The sequence below is a fragment of the Lepisosteus oculatus genome, chromosome 15, assembly GCF_040954835.1.
Source record: "Lepisosteus oculatus isolate fLepOcu1 chromosome 15, fLepOcu1.hap2, whole genome shotgun sequence".
Lineage (NCBI taxonomy): Eukaryota > Metazoa > Chordata > Actinopteri > Semionotiformes > Lepisosteidae > Lepisosteus > Lepisosteus oculatus.
The window spans coordinates 1,562,661-1,586,553 of NC_090710.1; the positions used below are offsets into that span (position 1 = coordinate 1,562,661).

Sequence of the window (23,893 nt, forward strand, 5' to 3'; positions counted from 1 at the left end):
ATTTGCACGGAAACCGAAACTGGTTAGAGAACGAGTAAAGAGAAGCTACAGTACGTGTCAGTTATAAAGGCTGCCTACAGAGTCGCCCAGCTACAGCGATCGGGTCTAAGTCCCTCCCGAGCTCGGATATACAGTGCCTTGCGAAAGTATTCGGCCCCCTTGAACTTTTCAACCTTTTGCCACATTTCAGGCTTCAAACATAAAGATATAAATTTTTTATTTTATGTGAAGAATCACCAACAAGTGGGACACAATTGTGAAGTGGAACGAAATCTATTGGATTTTTGAAACTTTTTTAACTAATAAAAAAATGAAAAGTGGGGCGTGCAAACTTATTCTGCCCCTTTACTTTCAGTGCAGCAAACTCACTCCAGAAGTTCAGCGAGGATCTCTGAATGATCCAATGTTGTCCTAAATGACTGATGGTGATAAATAGAATCCACCTGTGTGTAATCAAGTCTCTGTATAAATGCACCTGCTCTTTGATAGTCTCAAGGTTCTGTTGAAAGCGCAGAGAGCATCATGAAGACCAAGGAACACACCAGGCAGGTCTGTAATACTGTTGTGGAGAAGTTTAAAGCCGGATTTGGATACAAAAAGATTTCCCAAGCTTCAAACATCCCAAGGAGCACTGTGCAAGCGATCATCTTGAAATGGAAGGAGTATCAGACCACTGCAAATCTACCAAGACCTGGCCGTCCCTCTAAACTTTCAGCTCAGACAAGGAGAAGACTGATCAGAGATGCAGCCAAGAGGCCCATGATCACTCTGGATGAACTGCAGAGAACTACAGCTGAGGTGGGAGAGTCTGTCCATAGGACAACAATCAGTCTTACACTGCACAAATCTGGCCTTTATGGAAGAGTGGCAAGAAGAAAGCCATTTCTCAAAGATATCCATAAAAAGTCTTGTCTAAAGTTTGCCACAAGCCACCTGGGAGACACCCCAAACATGTGGAAGAAGGTGCTCTGGTCAGATGAAACCAAAATCGAACTTTTTGGCCACAATGCAAAACGATATGTTTGGCGTAAAAGCAACACAGCTCATCACCCTCAACACACCATCCCCACTGTCAAACATGGTGGTGGCAGCATCATGGTTTGGGCCTGCTTTTCTTCAGCAGGGACAGGGAAGATGGTTAAAATTGAGGGGAAGATGGATGCAGCCAAATACAGGACCATTCTGGATGAAAACCTGTTGGAGTCTGCAAAAGACCTGAAACTGGGACGGAGATTTATCTTCCAACAAGACAATGATCCCAAACATACAGCAAAATCTACAAAGGAATGGTTCACAAATAAACGTATCCAGGTGTTTGAATGGCCAAGTCAAAGTCCAGACCTGAATCCAATCGAGAATCTGTGGAAAGAGCTGAAAACTGCTGTTCACAAACGCTCTCCATCCAACCTCACTGAGCTCGAGCTGTTTTGCAAGGAAGAATGGGCAAGAATTTCAGTCTCTCGATGTGCAAAACTGATAGAGACATACCCCAAGCGACTTGCAGCTGTAATCGCAGCAAAAGGTGGCTCTACAAAGTATTAACGCAAGGGGGCCGAATAATTTTGCACGCCCCACTTTTCATTTTTTTTATTAGTTAAAAAAGTTTCAAAAATCCAATAGATTTCGTTCCACTTCACAATTGTGTCCCACTTGTTGGTGATTCTTCACATAAAATAAAAAATTTATATCTTTATGTTTGAAGCCTGAAATGTGGCAAAAGGTTGAAAAGTTCAAGGGGGCCGAATACTTTCGCAAGGCACTGTAGTATGGAACCTACAGGGCACCTTTCCAGGTGTGATGCACAGCAGACGACTTCGGCCTTTCCTGGCCAGCGGTGTCTTTTTTCAAGAAAGGAATTTCCTATTTAAACGACATCCGATTCAAGCCTTTATTAAAAATGTCCACACTTGAAGAAGGCTCCAGGGCCAAAACGCTGTGTTTTCTTTCTTCTCTTTTCAGAATGGAATAAACCTATTACTTGTTCCTTTATTAAAAATTATACGATTAAGGGTAAATTACTAAATAAAAGCAGAACTAAAGCTTTAAGCAACGGCCAATCTAAACACCAAAAGATATCACACTCTCCTCACCTCTTGAAAAGTTTGCTTAGTTTCTGGGGCCCCCCTGCGGGGTGGTGTTTTAAGATAAGATCACTTTATTAGCGATATACAATTTCTTGCATTAGGATTTTGTCTTTTTGCATATCCCAGCTTGCTCTCCATGAGACACACAGCCAGGGAGAGAGAAGCTTGGTGTCAGAGTGCAGGATCAGCCATTTATACGGCACCCCTGGAGCAGTTGGGGTTAAGGGCCTTGCTCGGGGGCCCAGTAGAGTAGGATTCCTCTGTCAGCCGTGGGATTTGTAGTAACCAGTAATCTTCCAGCCACAGGTGCCACCGCTCCACCGCTTCTGTCACAGGAGAATGTAAGTTCTCCTGTTACAGAAAGTGGTCAGAGCACTGGGAAGGTCTGGGAAGGCCCAAATAGAAATTAACCCTGTAATTTACAGTGAAATGATAAATTATGATACAGTAAATTTAATGTACTGAATGTAGCCCTTGAAATAATAACTATAGCTTTAATAACTATAATTCTTAATTTATATACAGCATTCATCTCTTTAAGAAGCCACCTTTAAAGGCACTATATAAAATAAAGTTTATATTATTATTATTATTATTATTATTATTATTATTATTATTATTATTAATAAGCTCCTTAGTGAATTGGTATCTCATTTGGAATCCACTACCTGTCTATTAGATCCCATTTCCACCACTTTATTTCAATCCTGTTTCACCTCTCTCTGCCCCCATTGTCCTCAATGAGTCCTTGAGCACTCAGACAGGCACTGAGGTGCCAAGCCATACAGAACCTTGTAGGTGAGCAGAGGGATTTTGGAATCGACATGTAGGGGGATTAGAGAGAAGACAGAAATCTTGACCGGCTTTTGTTTACAAAATGTTGGACATGTGGATCAAACGTCAAGTCTGGATGAAATATCACTCCCAGGTTCCTCAATTTGGATTTACGATCCAACGATAGGTTGTATTGGCTTTACGTAGTTGATGTGGAGTGCTGAGAAGCATAACCGCAGTGTTATCGCAGTTTAAATGAAGGAAATTTTGAGTCAACAGGGTTTTATGTCAGAGGTGCAATTAGACAGTGTACTGACAGTGTCACTTCAGTGTTAATATGAACGTAGATTTGAGTATCATCAGCATCAGAAATGATAGACCATGCAATCTTAATAGCTGACCAAATTGAAACATGTAAATGCTAAATATTAGGAGGTCGAGTATTGAGCCCTGAGGAACAACAGACTCAATGAGTCCAACTTCAGAACTGAAACCGCTAAGAAAGTGAAAGGAATCAGAAAGGTATGACTTGAACCATAAAAGAGCAATGTAAGAAATTCCCAACACATTCTTAAGAAGAGAAAGCAAGATATTTTGGTTAACATTGTCAAAAGCAGCACTATGGTCAAGGAGAATAAGGATAGAAAGAGAGCCAGAATCAGAAGCCAAAATAAGATAATTAGTGACTTTAAACACTCTCCCTCACAAACACCGTTCCATTCCTGTCACGCCCCACACTCTCCCTTGCAAATGCCATTGCATTCCCAAACCCACTGTTTTACAATTTCATTCCTAATTGAACCCATCACATTCCCACCACATTCCACAAATTCTCACTCCCAAACCAATTTTTCAACCACATTCCTTTCCCTTCAGTATTTAAAGTTCCCTCACAGACCAACCCTTGCTCCCTATTGAGAAGCCTCCAGTAGAACTCTCTTCTGTGCATTTATAAAACCTTTTGACTGATCTCCTGGTACCTAACTTTGCTCTTGCCTTTTCGATTTTGTTTTTGGATTGTCATGTTTTGGGATTTCCCTTGTTACTGGACTCTTTGCCTCCCTTTTTGACCAAGTCCCTGGATTATGTCTTCTGGATTGTCCCTGTGCTACTCTGCATCCTGTGAGATTCATGGTTATGCATAAGGATCCTCCTATTCTACCAATTGGTTTCCTGACAGTGTAACTGTCTGAAACCAGATTGGAGGGGTTTGAAGAGGATCTTAATGTGTCTTTTCTTTTGTCCTAGTGGGTGTAGGAAAAGTTTATGCTTCTTTATAGTTGACTGTATTTAACAAGTATAGTGAAAATAACAGTCAAAGCATGACAGTGCTTTAACAGCCTTTTTACTGGCAATTCTTTTATGGCTACACCATTTCTGTATGACAGGAAACCTTTCATGCCCCTAGAACAGGGTGCCCAACCTTTTTTAATGTAAGATCTACTTTTTCCATTTGCCAGTCCAGCATGATCTACTGTACCAGTGTGAATTTGAAGCTCTGATATACATGTAGGAAAAACAGACTGTGGGCATATCAGTACAATGATGATACCCATCACTAAAATGACAGCAAATAAAAGCCAGTGACTCATGCTACAGTGAACCAGTCATGTTCCCCATTTTAGAAAAAATAATATCCTACCTTAAATGTGAGCATTGGCACTGAGAAACTTACTTGGGAACACTTGTGAATTTGTTCTGGAATGTGTTGACACTGCTGATCATGTTAATGACTTTTTTTTATTTTGTCCCTGCAGCTCGACATTCAGCTCATTTAGCACTTTAGTCAAGTCTGTGAGGAATGCTTAATCCAGAAACCACTGGTCATCCTCTAATTAGGCATATGCACCATGTTTAGATGACTTGAGAAACTCTTTGATTTCAGGCAACAGCTGTCTGAACCTCGCCAAAAATGTTTGTTTTTGCAACCTCCAAACAGCAAGTCGGAAAAGTCTACATACGTTTTGTGTGGAGTTTTGAAATGTTGTTCTATATTTCCCTTTTTTGCGTAGATGCAGGCATTGCAGATTTGAATGCGAAAGTACAAAAAATAATCATGCTCCCATTCTGTTAAGTTTTTGGTCTCTTTGCTTTGTAATTTTTGCTCAAACACTGCAAGTCTACAACTATCAAATTGGCAATCAAACTCATCAAACTGTTGACAAATTTGTCATGGACAGTCTGTTTTGCTCCTCTATGCACTGTAGCGAATGTGGGGTTCGTGCAGCAATAACCAAGAGAACGTTCTTGGGTCGCACACGCAACACTTTATTTACAGAGCTCTTGTAGCCTTTTTTTCCAGTGTCAGCCAGCGCTCAGGGAAGAGACTTTTACAACCCACTCGACAAGGGTTAAACACACACGAGGGCAGTAAAATGTATGACATTACATGCACAGATCTGAATGAATTTTTAGGCTATAGAAAAAAGTAGTCAAATAGCCCATTTATATTTTGCCAAACATTCTTGCGATCAACTGATTAGGGTACCCCTGCCTTAGAGCATTAATAAAGAAGAGGAAGAGAGAAGAGAAAGAAGAGGAAGCCAATTTGGGCCTATCTTGCTCGGGTAGTTAATAGTGAATTGATCTCATGCAGCTGTTTCTTGAAAGAAGTTACTGTAGTTTCGGTTCAACAACATGGCTAGGTAATCTGTTACATATCCCCATAATTCTGTGTGTAAGGAAGCACCTAATGTTTTTGGAATTAAATGTCTTCAATGCAGTTTCCAGTTATGTCCTCTGAAATGTTTATGAGGCAGAGTTAAAACTGAGATCCTCACAGATCACATTTGGTTGTCTGTAAATTCGCAGAAAATAGTGTCATGGAACCACGACTCTCACAGATGGATGTTATCATGGAAGTACTGTACATACAGCTCCGACATTCTTTGCTAGTGCAGAAACTTTCCTGAGCCTCTAATCCCCAGTTTTTCTGTATCTTTTCCTTGCTTATATTTTTAATTTTACATTTGTTGGTTTATTTTAAAATGTTACAATAAAATAAAAACAACTGTGAAAAAATGTATTTTATAATATGTACTTTCCAAATACAACAATGTAGGCATGTCTTAGACTCACGTTAATGAAAAAAAAAACATTCTGCTTTCCATTGGTGCACATCTCCAGTGGGGAGGAGTGAGGAAAACACGGGGAAAAAGCCATGCAAGGGGCTGGAAGGAAAACAGGGGGTGTGTCCATGGTGCGCTGGTGTTCGGGTGAGGTGTGGCCGAGGCAAACAGTCCAAAGGAGTCCGTGGCAAATCTATGAATGACCAAGACCTGACAGACGAACAGAGTTAAAAGCCGGAGCGGGATCCGGTAGAGGGTCGGGCGAATAAAAGTTGTAAACGGGACCAGACGCTCCAGTCCCGGACCCAGAAGGTCAGGACGCCGTAGAAGTCGATGCTGCTGAGTCGCTCCTGGACTTCAGGTAGGCGAGCTTCAGGGCATCCATCATCCATCATTCTGGATGCCCTGAAGGCACGGGGTTTTATAGCACGGGGGGCTGGAACTGGAGGCAAGTGCAGGGGATGAGTATGAAACAAGGAAGGGCTGGAGCCTCCTTAAGAGGAGGGGTTTACAGTACGAGCGTAACAGAGTTCTGAGGCAGCCCTTGTACACGACATTGGAAAAAGGAAATCCGCAAACACAAAATACTGGTACGTTAACTCCATTAACACTGCAACAAAAGGATATATGAAGTAGGTAAAATCCTAGAGTTGAAAATGTAATAAGATAATTAGTAAACAACATGTAGTTCCCCCCTCTGTACTTTGTTACAGATATACAATTTCCCAAAATGATTATTTAAATGTCTTTATATCATTTATGTAAGATGTGTGAATTATTTCAAACATGGAACCATCTTTTTGTCTTTTCATGTTAAGAACTGATATATTTATACCCTGTAAATGCAGGTCATGCTGGCAGAAGAGGTCAGTTGTAAGGTGTGGAAGAACGTCTTTCATGTTGAGAACGCATGTGATACAGTATAATTGTTTGTCTGATACAAGTTATCTGTAACTATGGTCTTTTTACAATTGTAGTTAATGCACCTGTATTATGGCATACTGTATTTCAATTTTATTCAAATCATTCAAATCAAGCATACAAATTGCACAAAAATTCTATTACTAAGCAAAAATTTTATATTATTTACAATTCACAGCTTTTTAACTATACCTGCTTAACACTTAAAAAAGGATTATATTAGGTGACTGATATTTGTGTGTATGAGGAAACATGAAGGCACAGTCAGTGTCATGTACAGTATGACATCAGAATTGGTATTACTGGCATGAACATAATCAGCCATTTAAAATGATTATTTTGGGTAATGCCAAGATACAGTCATTAGTTACTGTAGCTACTGTACAGTTAGCTCACATTTGTGTTTACGGTTTAACAAACAGAATAACAGTAACAGAGGCAAGTTTAAAAAAGTTATTCTCTAAGTGATCAAAGTGTTTTCCCAAGTCAAAAATGTTAATGAAACAGAACAGTGGGAAAATTAAACAGCAAAAAATAATGATTCCTTAGAAATAACAAAAGAAATGATCTAGAGCAGCCGCCCTTCTTTGTAATGCAGTAGCTCCTGGCCTGCCTTCTCCCAGCAGTGTAGTTTCAGGGAAAGGTAGTGAGCGTACTGGTATTAGCTTCTCCTACCAAGTACCCATAGCCCTCGTTTTCTTCTCTCACAGTTTCCTCTTCCTCTTTGGGGTCCAGAGACTTTGAGCTAAAGCTTTCTTTCATGTTGTCCTGTACAACATCAGCCATAGAATATGCTTCTGCAGCAACACAGTGAGGAGTGGCAGTGCTGGAACTCATAGACGCCTAGACAGAGGGTGTGAGGGAAGGAGGAATGTTTTACTCTCAGATGCTGGAATGAGGTGCAATAAGTACATATATGTAAAGGAACAGGTAACTGGTTTATTCCATGCTGAAAAGAAAAGAAAGGAAACATAACGTTTCAGCAGTGGAGCATTCTTCAGGTGTCAAGAAGAAGGCTCCACAGCCGAAACGTTGTGTTTCCTTTCTTTTCAGCATAGAATAAACCGTTTACCTGTTCCTTTGCAGCCTATGCATGCTGACACAGCTACCTATTTGAACTATTTCAGTATATACAGTGGTGTGAAAAAGTGTTTGCCCCCTTCCTGATTTCTTATTTTTTTGCATGTTTGTCACACTGAAATGTTTCAGATCATCAAACAAATTGAAATATTAGACAAAGATAACACAAGTAAACACAAAATGCAGTTTTTAAATGAAGGTTTTTATTATTAAGGGAAAAACAAATCCAAACCCACATGGCCCTGTGTGAAAAAGTGATTGCCCCCTAAACCTAATAACTGGTTGGGCCACCCTTAGCAGCAACAACTACAATCAAGCATTTGCGATAACTGGCAATTAGTCTTTTACAGCGCTTTGGAAGAATTTTGTCCCACTCGTCTTTGCAGAATTGTTGTAATTCAGCCACATTGGAGGGTTTTCGAGCCTTAACTGCTTTTTTAAGGTCATGCCACAACATCTCAATCAGATTCAGGTCAGGACTTTGACTAGGCCACTCCAAAGTCTTCATTTTGTTTTTCTTAAGCCATTCAGAGGTGGACTTGCTGGTGTGTTTTGGATCATTGTCCTGCTGCAGAACCCAAGTGCGCTTCAGCTTGAGGTCACGAACAGATGGCCGGACATTCTCCTTCAGGATTTTTTGGTAGACAGCAGAATTCATGGTTCCATTTACCACAGCAAGTCTTCCAGGTCCTGAAGCAGCAAAACAGCCCCAGACCATCACACTACCACCACCATATTTTACTGTTGGTATGATGTTCCTTTTCTGAAATGCTGTGTTACTTTTACGCCAGATGTAATGGGACACATGCCTTCCAAAAAGTTCAACTTTTGTCTCATCAGTCCACAGAGTATTTTCCCCAAAAGTCTTGGGGATCATCAAGATGTTTTCTGGCAAAACTGAGACGAGCTTTTATGTTCTTTTTGCTCAGCAGTGGTTTTTGTCTTGGAACTCTGCCATGCAGGCCATTTTTGCCCAGTCTCTTTCTTATGGTGGAGTCATGAACACTGACCTTAACTGAGGCAAGTGAAGCCTGCAGTTCTTTGGATGTTGTTGTGGGTTTTTTTGTGACCTCTTGGATGAGTCGTCGCTGCGCTCTTGGGGTAATTTTGGTTGGCCGGACACTCCTGGGAAGGTTCACCACTGTTCCATGTTTTCGCCATTTGTGGATAATGGCTCTCACTGTGGTTCGCTGGAGTCCCAAAGCTTTAGAAATGGCTTTATAAACTTTTCCAGACTGATAAATCTCAATTACTCTGTTTCTCATTGTTCCTGAATTTCTTTGGATCGCAGCATGATGTCTAGCTTTTGAGGATCTTTTGGTCTACTTCACTTTGTCAGGCAGGTTCTGTTTAAGTGATTTCTTGATTGAGAACAGGTGTGGCAGTAATCAGGCCTGGGTGTGGCTAGAGAAATTGAACTCCAGCTTTCCAAAGATGTGATAAACCACAGTTGATTTATGTTTTAACAGAGGGGGCAATCACTTTTTCACACAGGGCCATGTAGGTTTTGATTTTTGTTTTTCCCTTAATATTAAAAACATTCATTTAAAAACTGCATTTTGTGTTTACTTGTGTTACCTTTGGCTAATATTTCAATTTGTTTGATCTGAAACATTTCAGTGTGACAAACATGCAAAAAAATAAGAAATCAGGAAGGGGGCAAACACTTTTTCACACCACTGTATATGGAGTCCATTATATGCCAAACAAGAAAAAACAAATGTTTATCTATAGCTATCCAGCTATTGAACCAGGTAGTCTATGGACACAGGGCTTAAGGTGGAACTTCAGCCTGAATGTGAAGAAGTCCATCAATGGGCAAGCACACATACCTGTGCATATAATTCAGAAATGCCTAATCAACACAGCCAGAAGCCAGAATATCTTTGGAATGTTGGATGACTTTGTAGACTCCACACAAAAGGTGCTTCAGTCTGGAATCAAACCAAGAAGCTATGCAACAGCAGCAGTAGCAGACATGCTACCAGTAAATCTATATAATATAGAATGTATGGAATTATAGAAACAGTTTGATCCAACATATCTCTCACATCTGTCCATTCAACTAAAGTGATGTAATAAAACACATCCAAGCTAAAACCAAGTACTGTAGGGAAAAAAGGATACAACTCTGATTCAGAATCATTCAATTGTACACTTACTAAGCCTGGGTAATAGAGATCTCAGGTGAAACAAAGAGCAGAAGACAAAACAGTACAGTAAAAGGATTGATTATGTTGGGTGACTGATATTTGTCTGTATTATTGAACATGAAGGCACTGTCAGTGACATGTATGTACATGCATCATAATCGGTATTACTGGTATTACTTTAAAGATCAGGACTACTGGATATAAGAATAGTTGGTACCCCAGTTCCCCAACTCCATTATAATGAAATAATTTTCCCTCGAGACCCTTTGCAGATTTCCCCCCACAGTCTGTGTGTGATGCGCCCGGCCCCTCAAAAGAGGCCACAAGTTGGGCCACCTGGAAAGTGAAAGCATGCTCAGCAGTGCCGATGGCTCCTCCTTACCAGCACCCATGGAAGACGCTTCTTGAGAGAAGATGACAAGCCATGGCAGAAGAAGGAACCACAAACCAGGGCAGTCAGCAAGATAGCAAGGCTCATCAGGCCCAGCGTGACTGGAACTGCAAAACCAGCACAGTGCACTACTACTTTCATATACACAGCATTTGACAGACTAGAAATGATTGTTCTCATCTTAAAGTCTGATTACTACAGTACATACGAGATAAGGAAGTGCTATGTTAAAATAATAGTTTTATAGAAATACAAGAGTAAGGTACAACAGTCTAAAAAACACAGGAAAAATATACTTAGGAATGTTCTGATCAGTATGAATGTAATTCTTTTGTAATAAGTTTAGTGGAAATGTCAGATACATCAGTGAAATCTAACTCAAGTTGCACCCCTGTGAACTCCTTGAGTGACTTGGGTCACTGTGACCAGCATTTTAACACCTGCCCTGAGTCTTTGTATATAAGAGCATGATCTATTTCTTGTAAGTGCCTTTTGAGGCATAACAGTGAAACTATTAAACAACACAGTTTCAATAAAAAACAGGAACATATGTCTGAAGCCTGTAAATGAGGTAATATGTTAGAAAAGATGGAGCTTTATTTATTTTAAAACTACAGCTGGTGTTGTACATAGAGCAACACAATTTTAACTGTTAATGTATTTTTTAGTATAAAAGCAGTTCCTGCTTAAATGCTATGGTGAGTCACTGCTGTATTTAAAGTCACTGACACACTTTTAAAGACTAAGGACCAAGGAAAGAACAGCCTGCAGTTCCTGTGCTATTTCTCGTCCCAGTAGGGCTGAGCTGAAATAACAGTCAGACATTAGCAGGACTTCTGAACACTTTTGAAGCTACTGTACCTGTGTTGACTGGCTCTGGACTGGTGAACGCACAGCATGGTTGGGATGTCTGGGAGTGGCGAGTGAAAACAGTTTGCATTTTCGCAGTGATGCAGTACTCCGTGCCAGGTTCCAAATATTCAATAATTATGTCTTTATCAGAAGCCACAACTTGTACAGTGAACTATAAAAAAGGAGAAAAGGCACTACAGCAAACACTTATTCCTCTGGTCCAGCCCATCATTTTTACTTTGTTGGTGCTCCTTCTATGAAAGACTAAGCACTGCTTTGATTGGTCATTCTGAAGGTTTACCATGGTGAATTTATTTTCACCCATTTATTGTGCTTTTGCTTCAATTTTGTTATTATTTCTTACAGTTTTAACAATTCTTCATTGTGCCTTACTACACTGGCCCTTGAGCCAGTTAACCAATTATGTGTAGTACATAAGCATCCTTCCATTTTACTAATTGAATATTTGTGTAAATAAAATACATTAAAAAATACCACATAAACAGAATATGACTTCTATTCTATATATGTTTGTTGGTCTTTATACATGTTTTTTTCCTATTGTGTTGAACCTATAATATATGTTTCCAAACTTATTTTTTTCTCAAATGTTTTGTGTCTTACTGGAGTTTCTGCTAAAGCTTGTTTTCTTACTTATTTGTAATTAACAATGTATTCTGGGAACACTTTAGAGTGTCACTTACTGAGAATCAATTGCTGTGTATTTGGACTTATTTCTGTCAGTGCCATTTATAACTTTGGAGAGTGGGATATCACTAACATCAAACCTTTGTTTTTTATTGGAGATGAAATGTTCATTAGGTTTGGCATCAAAACAAGGTTTGTGAAAGCAAAAATAGAATTTCCTTGAATTCAAAGCTCTTTGCCTTAAAAAAGGAAGTGGTGTTTTAGAAGATAGAAACCACATGCGCTTACATGCGCTTAAGAAAACAAAGTCACTTTCTTGAAATCATTGCATACATCATTATTTATAGCATTAGCATGTTTTTGTACAAAATGGAAAAAAAGCTGCTCTATACATTTTCAAAGAAATGTGTAGTAATTGTGCATTTCTTGCCTTGCTTCCATCTCTGAGTCTCAACACTTCACAGATATATTTGAACCTGTGGTGAAATTCCAGAAAGCGATGCATTCTCTTTCCTTTAGGGGGACTGATCTGGAGACGCAGGCAATTTCCACAGCCAGAGACAGCAAGCTCAGGGGGCCCCAGGACAGCTAGGAGAGAACAACAGTTTCAACCGCCTCTTAAAATAAAGGTACAAGGCTAACCAATGTCAAATGTCATTTAGATAAGTGTTTTGTACTGTAGTTTCTGTGGCTTTAACTTAGCTTTGGTGTAATTTACAATATTTCCAATCTGTCTTCACTGTGCTTCATTACTTGAGTCCAATTCCCCATAACTTAGAAACACAGCGCATGATGTAAGTTATAAAATACAGTATTAGAAGGAAGTATTAGAACCGTGGAAGTACTGTAGATATCAAGCTGCAGTCCAACCATGGTGTGCAGTACAACACACATACCATTGCAAATTTACTCAGGTACATTTTTCCAAGGGTGTTTTAGGGGGCTCTTCTGAAAAAGGGCCTGCTACATATCAAATTCTGCAACAGAGCAACAAAAGCTGGTCTTACTGTCTGAACTGGGGTGGAAAACGTTCGAAACAGACCAGTTGGATATTTCTAGCTCTGTGAAGGCTTGGACCTGACCAACGTAGAAGCTGGAGATAACCTTGAACTCCTCTGTCAGGTCACACTGTCTGGGGCTGGTGACTCTGAGACATGTTCTCACTGGAGACCATGTGTTCTTGCTAAAGTCAAGAAGAAGAGAAAAAATATCAGACTGGTTTTTGTTTAATTACATTTTGTCAAAGACAGACTTGAACAAACTTTGGGCTTACAGGATACAACCCTAAAATCGATTGTAACAATTCTAACATTGGATTCTAACAATGTGGAGCAAATTCAAATTTTGATCATGTAAGCAGAGAGCTCACAGAATCCATTTATTTGAGAGACTATTTGGACAAGAGCAGACAGTTCAGGACTAATCAAAAGGTTACATGCATGCCATGTTTCTCCCTCCCCTACCCCTGAGGGAGAAGTTAAAGATTCATACATAAAATGGAAATATTCTGCTCTGTATTGAGCTTCTGTTGGAGTGCCTGGTCCTGGATCCCATTTGAGAATGTGCTCTAGGTTTAGAGAGTCAATGGTGACATTAACAGGAGCTGGGAGGGAGCACAGACCTGAAACAGAGAAAAACAAAACATAGATACTGTATATTTCTTTCAAGAATACATTTTCTCTATACAGTTATTCAAATACACAAAAATGAAAAAAAGCACAAAAGAACAGAAGACCTTTTACAGACAAGAAGGAAGCCATTCACATTTATTAAATGCAACATGAAAGTTTGCTTGGTCCTTGGTAAAGGATTGTTCTCTCTTATTTACAAGTGCAATACCAGGCTACTGTCAATTGTTTACATCAAGCACCTTATACCATAAAAACTGTCCAAAACAAACTGAACACGCCTTGTTGATTCAATAATTAAACTTCCAGTAACTTGCTTTTGAACACGGATGCTTGCATACTGTACATTATTTATTATCCAGAAGTGCTCTAAAAAAAGTTTCAGTAGTGAAAGCATGTCATGTCGGACACATTTCTTTTTATCAATACAGGAAGCTTAGGGAACAGCTTCACAATGGTATGGATTGGCTGTGATGGTACAGATATCTTGAACACAGTTCATGCTGCAGAGCCCAGAACAACTGGGTCTGGGTTGGATGATGTTGCTGTTGAGCATGATGAATCCACAAATTCATCCCATGTGTGTTCATAATGATAGTAATGGCAAATCCTACAATTCAACAACATACAGTATGTATGTATCAAGGAATGATCAAGCCTTAATTTTTCATGTACTGTATGCACAAGATCCAAAACATGATATATATAAAATAGATATCAGTTTAATTCTGGAAACAGTTGGTTACTGTAGCTGTGTATGATTGTATTCATATTAACAAGGATTAGTCAATAATAATTTGAATTCAGTTTTGCCTTGGCTGTAGTTCAAAATTCATACTGTAGGTCAGCTGTAGCTGAGAAAATCCTGTGCTGTGGCTGACCACACCACAGGATTATGAAATCTCCTTTTTAAAACTGTATCCAGACATTGATGAAGAAGTTGTCTTACAGTAGGTGTTATGGAAGATTTGTCCTTCTTATACCAGAGACGCTGTCTTACTGTGTAGGATGTGTGTGTTGTTTTGTAAGTCAAAGCAGAGAACAGAATTGAACCATCACCTAAATATTCAGAAAGAATGAACCTCTAGAACCTAAGATGTAAGAACATTAGTGAAAGCAGGGACTATAGTGAGGGCATTTTGGATTGTGATTTTTTTTTTTTGAAAAGTACCCAAAAATGTTGCTTATGGTTCTTTTAATACTCTCTTTCACTAAGTGACAGCCACATTCACAAACTGATAATCATAATTAGCCTCATATACATTGTTCTGCCTTATTTAAATGTTTTTCTTATGTTTAATGCCATTAGTTAAAGTGATCCAGGCTATCTAGGATTTTCTTGAGTGAAGAATGCAGGTTATCACTTGAAGTATCCCTCAAAGTACTGCTCTGTGAACAAGCCCATGACAGTTCTTCACTAAGCTATCAAGAAGTCCTGCTGATTTAACTGTTTACATTACTTACTTACACAGCAGTTTATATGTATATATTTAAGTGTAGTTACTTACACAGCAGTGTGCCAAGGAGTGGGCTATTTCAATTTAATCATATTTATCAGACGTTCAAACAATACTACATATGATCTCCATATAAACCTTATTACTGCAAGCACCTCTGTGCTCTGATCCAGCTCACACAAATACACAACAAAACAGATTTCTTACCAACAACTGACTGGAGGAGAAGGCTTGAAATTATCAGTAAATGAGCCATTGCTGGTCTTATCTAAGATTCCCACCTTGCAGACTAGAGCTTGCCTGGTAGTTACTGTTCTTTTAAAGGGACGCTAAGTTTCAGTTTCCCTGTAAGTCCCTCCCTGTGGCAGTTTAAGATGAGTTTCAGAGTGTACCCTATACTGAACAGCAAATGTGACCTCTGACTATTGAATAATTCAAGAAATTGTCCAAGTAACAAACATACATTTGCAATCTATTTTGAAAACCTGTTGTGCAGCAGATTATTTCTTCTGTCAGGTATGGCTGTTTATTTGTATATGGAAGCACTGTGATAATAGTAAAATGTTTGATCATTTTTTATTTTTCAGGTACAGTCATTGAAGGTGCAATTTTGTGATTCAATTTAATCTGAACATGCTGCATAATGTATATGGCTTGCAACTGATAAAAAGTGTATAAATTAGCATTTTCACAGCTATGTACTGTTTCTTGAGATTGATGGAGTTCAAAGGTTTTTGCTATATACTGTAGTACAATCTGTTTCTTGTTTACTGAAACTAATGGGTTTGTGTCAAGATGTGGTTATAGGCATAAACAACACAAGAAAGGAAAGGGGACTTAAATATTTTATAATAGATTGAACCTATCTAGACTATTGAAGGTTAGAAATAAATATAATTTATTCCTTAATGGCTGAAGTAGACGTTTTGTCTGATACTTCCTGATAGATTTTTTTTCTATCTGATATTCATTTATTCTATCTTCTATATTTCTATATTCATTCATTTATTATTTTCTTTTTCATTTAAGTATTACATATGTGTGTAGTTGCTTGCACGTAAGATCAGACCAATCATGAGGAGTTTAAGCTGAATCTGAATAGAATAGAGCAAATTTAAAAAGGCTCGAAAAGTGAAAACCACTGTGATTGCTTTTATAAAGCACTATGGTCAAATCTAGCTGTATTGAAATACTGATTTCAATCAGACATAATTCTGATCTGATGTTCTTTCAAATCCACAGCCTGTTGGTAAATAACGAGTTGCATGTGCTGCATTCTGTGCGCTTTTTCAGCCCTTTTTGAAAGTGACGGGTTTTTTAAAATCCCAATATGATCAGTTAGAAAAAGGCAGTAACGATAGGTGAAACTGGTATCTTTCTTCAATTGCCAGAACGTAGAGTGACATCCGCTTTAACATATTGTCTTTTTCTATGTGTTTCCACTTGCCAAACATTTACCGCTAATTATGTTCTCAAAGTTTCGTTTTTCCTGTGGCTTCTAATAAAAACTGCGCCTCTTTCATGTAAACGAGCCGTTAGGTCCGTTAGTTCACTCTTTGTTCTGCGTACAGTACGTCGTTTGGTATCTTACCCGTATGACTAAGGAAAGGAAAGTGCTTGTTTTCATGAAGAAGCACATTTACTTTAATGTGTCCTAGCCAGGTCAGTCAAAACCTGCATCATATAAGGAATGAAAGTGCTGTTTTTTTCTGCTATAAAGGACACCTCAAATCTCTGATTCCAAACGGGCTCAAACTGAGAAAGGAATTAACAGTATGATAAATAATCCACACTACCTAATCTTGGTCCTTATAGCAGTAACACCTGCAGTGCTGGAAGGAGCTGTTAAACTGGTCCAGTTAATGGTCAAAAACAGGTCAAAACCACAACTACAGTATTTATTTTGAAAATCATCCCCTGAGCCCTACACTCCGCAAAGCCGTGATATTACCTACAGCTTAACTTGTCCATCTGTTAAATTTTCAGGCTTCATTTTCAAATGTGCTCTGTCAGTCAGATAAAAATCACCTGACTCCACTTGTCTGCCCATTATAATATTTCCATTTTTTAGGTACGCCACCTGGCTGACTGTCAAGATGTGGATTTGTGGATAGCACCCTGACAGTGCCATACATTTTCTGCTGTAATCTTTAATATACACTGTAGGTAGTTATTTCACACTGATAAGTGTAAAATCTGCTGTCAACCACTTTCCTTTATGGAAAGCATAAATGATGCTTAACTGAATAGGGCACAATGTCTACAGGTTTTCATTCCACCTCTGCTTTTAATGACCCAGTAGAGCTCACTGTTAACTTAAGCAATTTAACCATTTTAAATCAAAGGTCTTTAGCTGTTGATTTAAAGAGACCTAGACTTCTGGTGTCTAGCCTTCCAGGACTGGTCTTGCACTCAGTGCATTTTCTGTCAAGCAATGAATTGGTTGGAACAAGAAACTCACACTTATTTGTAATAAATACAGCCAATGATCAGCATGTTTGAATTCTAGCAATCAGCTTTGCTGAGCATCTAAAGTGTCTCTGCCATATGTTACGAAGTGTTAATCAGGACCCTTGCAGACAGCAGAATCTGGAAGGGAGTGAAACAGACACGGGAAAGAGACGACGAGGAACTGGGCTGGTAGATGAACAGGGGGGCATGTCGACGGTGCACTGGTGCTCGGGAGGGCGTGGTCCAGGCGAAGGTCCAAAGCAGGGAGAGGGGATAAAAAATGGGGATAACTAGGCGCTCTGTTCCCTGGACTCAGCTGGGTCAGGACACCGATAGGAGGCCTATGCCCTCAAGCCATGGACATAGGGCGAATTGGTGGGTAACTTGGTGGCCTCCGGGCATCTGACTTTTAAGGAGAGGTTGGATTGGAGACAGGTGTACATTATCAACTAAAATGTGAAAGAAAATGTGTGCTCATTAAAAATGGGTTCTAATGCCCCAGTATAGTGACAGAGACACTACACTGTAAAAAGGCATTGTCCTTCGGATGAGACATAAAACCGAGGTCTTGACTCTGTGCTCATTAAAAATTCCAGGGCATTTCTCTAAAAGAGTACAAGTGTTACCCTGGTGTCCTGGCCAAATTTCCCATTGGCCTTTACCAATCATGGCCTCCTAATTATCCCCATCTATGAAATAGCTTCATCACTCCTCTCCATTGATAGTTGTGTAAGAATACTGGTGTACTATGCCTTCTGTTGCATCATCTAGGTGGATGCTGCACATTGGTGGTGGTGGAGGGGAGTCCCCATTACCTGTAAAGTGCTTTGAGTTGAGTGTCCAGAAAAAACCTATATAAGTGTGTTGTTATTATTATTGTCTTAAAAGGGAGTTGCAGTCCCAGCTTCTCAGACCAGTTATTAAATCTCAGTAAAAAACTAAATTAATTGACAAATTCTGGATACTGTGCGAACGTACTGTGTGGTCACCATATTATGGCAAACCCCAAATCTCGCCACGGGTGAGAGTGAGAGTTCCCATGAATTGCAATGTGAAGCGATCCTTTCTGATCATTAGTCACTGTAATGACTAATGTAATTTGAGGGACTAGCAAATAAGTACAGGTTGTGCAGCAGACATTAAGCCACAGAAATATTCCAACGTGATCTGCCTGCAGAGTTAACAAGTAAGTTGTATACAGTATGTCAGCAAAACTGTCACAAAAGTCCAGAACAATATTTCTATTGCTTTAAAAGAGATGTATTCACAAGCCCGCTTGTTTACAAAATAATAGTGCTGCTTCACATTTTGTTGCCTCGTTCTGAATCACAGAACATGGCATACATAGACATTTTGTCTATTTTGTGGTGTTAATTGGAGGTTTTACATGTTACTGTGTACTTTTTACTTTCATTGTGGTTTGAAAGGCACTCATCAATGCTGATTCTTTCTAACCCCAAAATATAAAAAAGATCAGTTCCCTTTAAAATACAGGCTTGCACCTTAGCCAATGTCCATACATTATTTTCAATGGAAAGAGACATAACCAAAAATCTGAAAATGTTAATCGTACTGTTTAAAAAGTGCAATGATGTTTAGTTTTGGGCTTGATGAGATTTAGAGATCTGAAATACACACTTAAAGTTACTGAGAGAGATCACAGGGCCTCTATCATGACCTGTTGGAAGTCCCTATCTGTGAAATTTTGACAGTTTCAAGAAATAAATCTAATTTTCGCTGTTCTCATCATTTCAAGCTACATGACTTTTCACAATAGAGATCATTTTTTGAACATCCAAGAGTTGTTTAACAACTGAATACTCAGAGGCTTGTGTGCTGCTAAAGTATCAAACTATGAGCCTGTGCTTAGGGAACGCAGTAAAGGAAAGGATCACACTAAGCAGTAAGATCTCTGTATTAATTTATATATTAATGAAGCTGATAAACCATTAGTGGGTCTATCTTTTACAATAAAAAGTAATAATGGCACGCAGATCCATAAATAAAAGTCAACTCTTGATACGCCACTTCTGAAATGTGTTACAACAACATAATTGATTGTAATCCACAAAACAGGTGTTACAGACTGTCAAAAGTGTAACTAGGGCAATATCTTGGGATTGTGTACTTAATGGCTGATGTGTTTGTTGGGTTTGGTGTGTGGAATGTTTTCTCATCTCATGTTCTCTTTCTCTACTGATAAGGGCTTCCTGCTGCATAATGTAATCAGTGAGGAGGATGTCAGTCTTCAAAGATTAGGTGACACAGTTCGCCTCAGCTACTGCAGTGAAACTCCGAGGTGATGTATAAAATGTTGCGGGTGTGGAGTTGGTGGAGAGAAAGGAAGTCAAAACACCACAACTCCTGGCAATCTGCACAGAGACATGGTTCTTGTGTACCCCCAGCTGTTTACGTCTGCTTTCCTCCCTTGATCACCTGAACATTCCTGCCCATCATTCAAGTCCTGGAGTGTTAGCTGGCGATCTTTCTGAGGAACTCCCAGAGAACAGATTGGCTGGCCAAAACAAGGACAAAACAAACTCTGGACAGTGTAGTGACAGGTCCAATGGAACATACCGCCCCGGGATGACCAGGACAAGACAAGACAAGACAAGACAGGACAAGACACTGGCAAGATGACCAAGGTACTGTGCTGAGTGTTTTTTCTTCGGTGTGGCAGAAGAAAGTGTACCCAGATAATCAGGCTCAGATGTGTAATGATTTACTAGGAGCACAGAAGAGTACAGAGAGTACACTTGTTTTCTTTTATTTAATGATGGGCAGCTCGAAACCAAAACCGCTGCTTGTAGAAAGATTTCTTTAGAAAGTACAAGTGATGAAAAGAGACCAAGAGCTCATCTTTTCACTCTTCTGGTTAATGAGGACAGTTAATTTGTTTCATACTGTATGCCCCTTGTGGATATCTTTTTAGTTTTTTTTTCTATTTTAAATAGAGAGATAGGGATTCTTACATTATTATATAGAGTACTAACATTACTATAACTACAAGTAGAAAGTAGAATAAAACTGCATTATGCAATATACCTAAATAAGTTGTTCAAAATTAAGCATTTTTGTTCAGTAATTCCTGAGTAATTCAATGAAGTGCATTTCAACAAACACTGGTTTGATAAGAAAGTAAACATTGGGCCAAGATGTCCTAAAAACCGAAAAAAATTCTGATCTAAGTTTTTGTTGCTGAAAATAATGGAAAGACAATGCACCAATGTATCAAAGAGAAAAAAAATGGAAACATTTCATAAGAAATGTATTTCAAAAAGACTCACAACAGTTTGGTTTGGTTGAGTTCATTTGGATGTCTAATGATGTTAACTAGAACCAGTTGTTTAGCCCATATTGTGTAGTTTTGATCTTTTTTGACAAAGCCCACAAAGTGAGCCAAAACCTTCCAATGATCTAGTCAAAGAACATTGCTGTGAAGAGGAATGTTCCTGTGTTCACTGTCCATCCAAGAAGAGCTTGAAAATGTGTCAAGGTAAACCAAACAACAAGACAATTCCCCATCTTCACCACTGCTGTCATCACATTATTAAGCTCTGAATTTGAAATTCTTTATTTTCACACTGGAATTCTTGATGAATAATACAAAGAAAATTTACCTTTGAGTGGCAGATTTGATCTGCAATCTTTACAAATCCTTTCTGATTTCTGACCATAGCAAGGGCACTGTCAGTTGTCACAGAAAATATTTTTTTCTATCAATTTCTTTCCTCTAAATGACTAACAGACATCTGTGCTTTATTTCCCTGTTGTTATGCTGTGTATGGGTTTTAGGTTGCATACTGTAGCTAACCATAGTGCCAGCAGCCAAATCACCCTGCAACTCACAGCTGGCAGCCCACTGGAGCTCAGCAGGTGTGAGCCTGGTCAGTACCTGGATGGGAGACCTCCTGGGAAAATCTAAGGTTGCTGCTGGAAGAGGTGTTAGTGAGGCCAGCAGGGGGCGCTCACCCTGTGGTCTGTGTGGGTCCTAATGCCCCAGTATAGTGACAGGGACACTATACTGTAAACAAGTGCCGTCTTTCAGATGAGATGTAAATCTGAGGTCCTGACTCTCTATGGTCATTAAAAATCCCAGGTCGTTTCTCGAAAAGAGTAGGGGTGTAACCCCAGCATCCTGGCCAAATTTCCCGTGCCTCCTAATAATCCCCATCTATGAATTGGCTACATTACTTTGTTCTCCTCCTCTCCCCTCCGAGGTGCCGGTTGGAGTATTCTCACTCGCATTTAAAGGCAACGTCAGCTCAAAGATGTGGTTCGACAAGCCGACCCTGCTGATGCGGGATTAACACTAGGATGAGAGACTGTAGCTAACCATAGTAAGTCATTTACAGTATATTCACAGTCTCATCAAGCACAACACTAAATACCATTGCATATTTTAAATGCAGCCAATAACATTTTCATTTAAGTTATGTGTGTCTCCATTGATTTGCATCCTATACCTTGCTAGGTTTGATTGACTCAGCCTAGTCTGGCTCAACCTTGAAGTGTTTCTCATGCTTTATCGAGAAATGTCATTGGATACTTTATGTGCAACAAACAATACTTTCCCAATCATACATAATTAGCATGTCGAGCAAACCTGTATTCATCCTTCCAAGAGAGCTGAAAGAAGTGAAAATCTAACTTTGCCTTCTTAAGAAATAGTTTTTTGTTCTAAATGTTTGACTTAAATGTAAAAACTGTAATCAGAGTGGCATCAAGAGCTTTCGTGGGAATCAAGGCTGGCTCCTCTCAAATTAATGCAGTGAATTTAGTTGTTTTTCGAATTTTTATGTTGAAGTTTTCACTGAGTAGTGTAATATAGATATTGACAGAGCAATGTTACCTGTCATTTAAACAAATAACTTTGAAAATACAGTATGACAAAAGCTTAGACTGTGACTCTTTTTAAATTAAATTATTATTTGCTTGTTTGGCATTTAAGTAGCTAAATAATTATATGTTTGCTTGTTTGGCATTTAAGTAGCTAAATAAAACATTGTCCAGCAGTTTCTTAAAGGTGCTTTGAGGTTGGACATCGGCCTTTATTGTTTATCCTTTATGTGTTTGTCCCAACCTTTATTGGTTCAACCTTTATGAGGCTGGCTGTGAAGCCTGTTCCTAGAACTTTCCAAGACGTTTCTGTGTAAAGAAGTGCTTCCCATTCTCTCTCTTGAATGAATTCCCATAGTTTCCAAATATGACTCCATGTCTTTGTTTTACTACTGAATGTGAAACAGTCCTTGGGATTGTAGAGAATACCGGTTCAGGGACGCCAAATATGTAGATTATAGTGGCTCTCTGAAGGCACCAGTTCTGTAGGGTTTGGGCATTTACTGAGACAATTATTAATTGTAGCAGTAAATCACAAAGTTGATTCTTTTGATGGCTTTAGAATCCAACCATGCGACATAACTCAAACAACGCGCACACACAGGTACTAATACACGAGGATACATTTATTAATACATAGAATATGCATATAAACCTAACAGATCTTATCGAGAGGGTTATCAGAATACAAAAGGTATATTCGGTCAGTTACAAAGAGTTACACATCAAGAGGAAATACGTTCAGTATATCATTCATTAAGACCGTTTCGTAAAGTGAACTTGGTTACAACTTCTACATTAGATACTCAAACAAGTACATAACTCTTAGGAATTAAATTGATATCAACTGGTTGGGATAACAATTGAATTCTCGAGCTGTAATGCAGTGAAGTTGAATACTCATCCAATCTCTGGGGATTCAGATCTCCTGCGGGCACAAAGAAACAGTTGCAGGCTGTTGCTGTCCAATCCGCGCTCTCTGGCTCGGTGCCAGGCTGTGCTGTGTGGCTTGCGACGGTGCGCTGCTGATGCTCACTGTTGGCATTAACTAGCAAAGTTTGTGCACAGGAGAAAAGATGACTGTGGGTCCCAGCAAGTCAGGAAGAGGACTGGTTCGTTCCTGATGAAGAGCTAGTTCTGAATAGTGATTCAGCTGTCCACAGTTCCGACCTGTTCACAAGGCCTGCTGCTGGTTACTCTCTGGCAACCTCCACTCTAGACTCTTAGAACAAAGGAAAGTTCTGGCACTCGGACACACTGGCCGTTCCGTGGTTGTCCGGGCTGAGTCTCAGGATGGTCAGGAGGCGCGCTGCGAGAATGTCCTGCCCTTGGGAGCCTTCTGCTCCTGGGCCGTCCTGCCCTGGAATTCTCCTTTGAATTCCCTTTAGAATCTTGTCTGAATCTTGTTGAATCTGAATCTGAATCTGAATCTCTATCTGAATCTCTCAGGCTCTCTGTGTTGCCTGTTTTTACCTGGAGGAACTTCAGCTCATTGATTGGCTGAAAGTTCCATGGGCATCAGAGTCCCACGTGGGTTACTCGGCCCT

At 39.4% G+C, this 23,893-nt stretch overlaps 1 protein-coding gene across 1 annotated transcript; it reads right to left on the reverse strand.

Annotated features, from left to right (window-relative positions):
• Positions 1–5,869: 5,869 nt before the first annotated feature.
• LOC102693969 (interferon alpha/beta receptor 2-like) lies at positions 5,870–15,348 on the reverse strand. The gene is made up of 7 exons (XM_015363546.2): positions 15,264–15,348; positions 13,463–13,592; positions 12,979–13,154; positions 12,402–12,559; positions 11,333–11,495; positions 10,463–10,578; positions 5,870–7,690 (listed from the first exon to the last, which is right to left on the reverse strand). Exons 1-7 carry the CDS (start codon positions 15,310–15,312, stop codon positions 7,481–7,483), a joined length of 1,002 nt encoding a protein of 333 aa, XP_015219032.2. The 5' UTR covers positions 15,313–15,348; the 3' UTR covers positions 5,870–7,480.
• Positions 15,349–23,893: the final 8,545 nt, after the last annotated feature.

What these genes read in the sequence shown, in the direction of transcription:
- LOC102693969 (XM_015363546.2), bottom strand. Translation starts at nt 15,312, where the DNA reads ATGGCTCATTTACTGATAATTTCAAGCCTTCTCCTCCAGTCAGTTGTT. An exon ending in GCAGAATATTTCCATTTTAT is followed by an intron (nt 13,155 to 13,462) that starts GTATGAATCTTT and finishes TCTTGACTTTAG; the next exon opens with CAAGAACACATGGTCTCCAG. An exon ending in GACTCAGAGATGGAAGCAAG is followed by an intron (nt 11,496 to 12,401) that starts GCAAGAAATGCA and finishes CCTTTTTTATAG; the next exon opens with TTCACTGTACAAGTTGTGGC.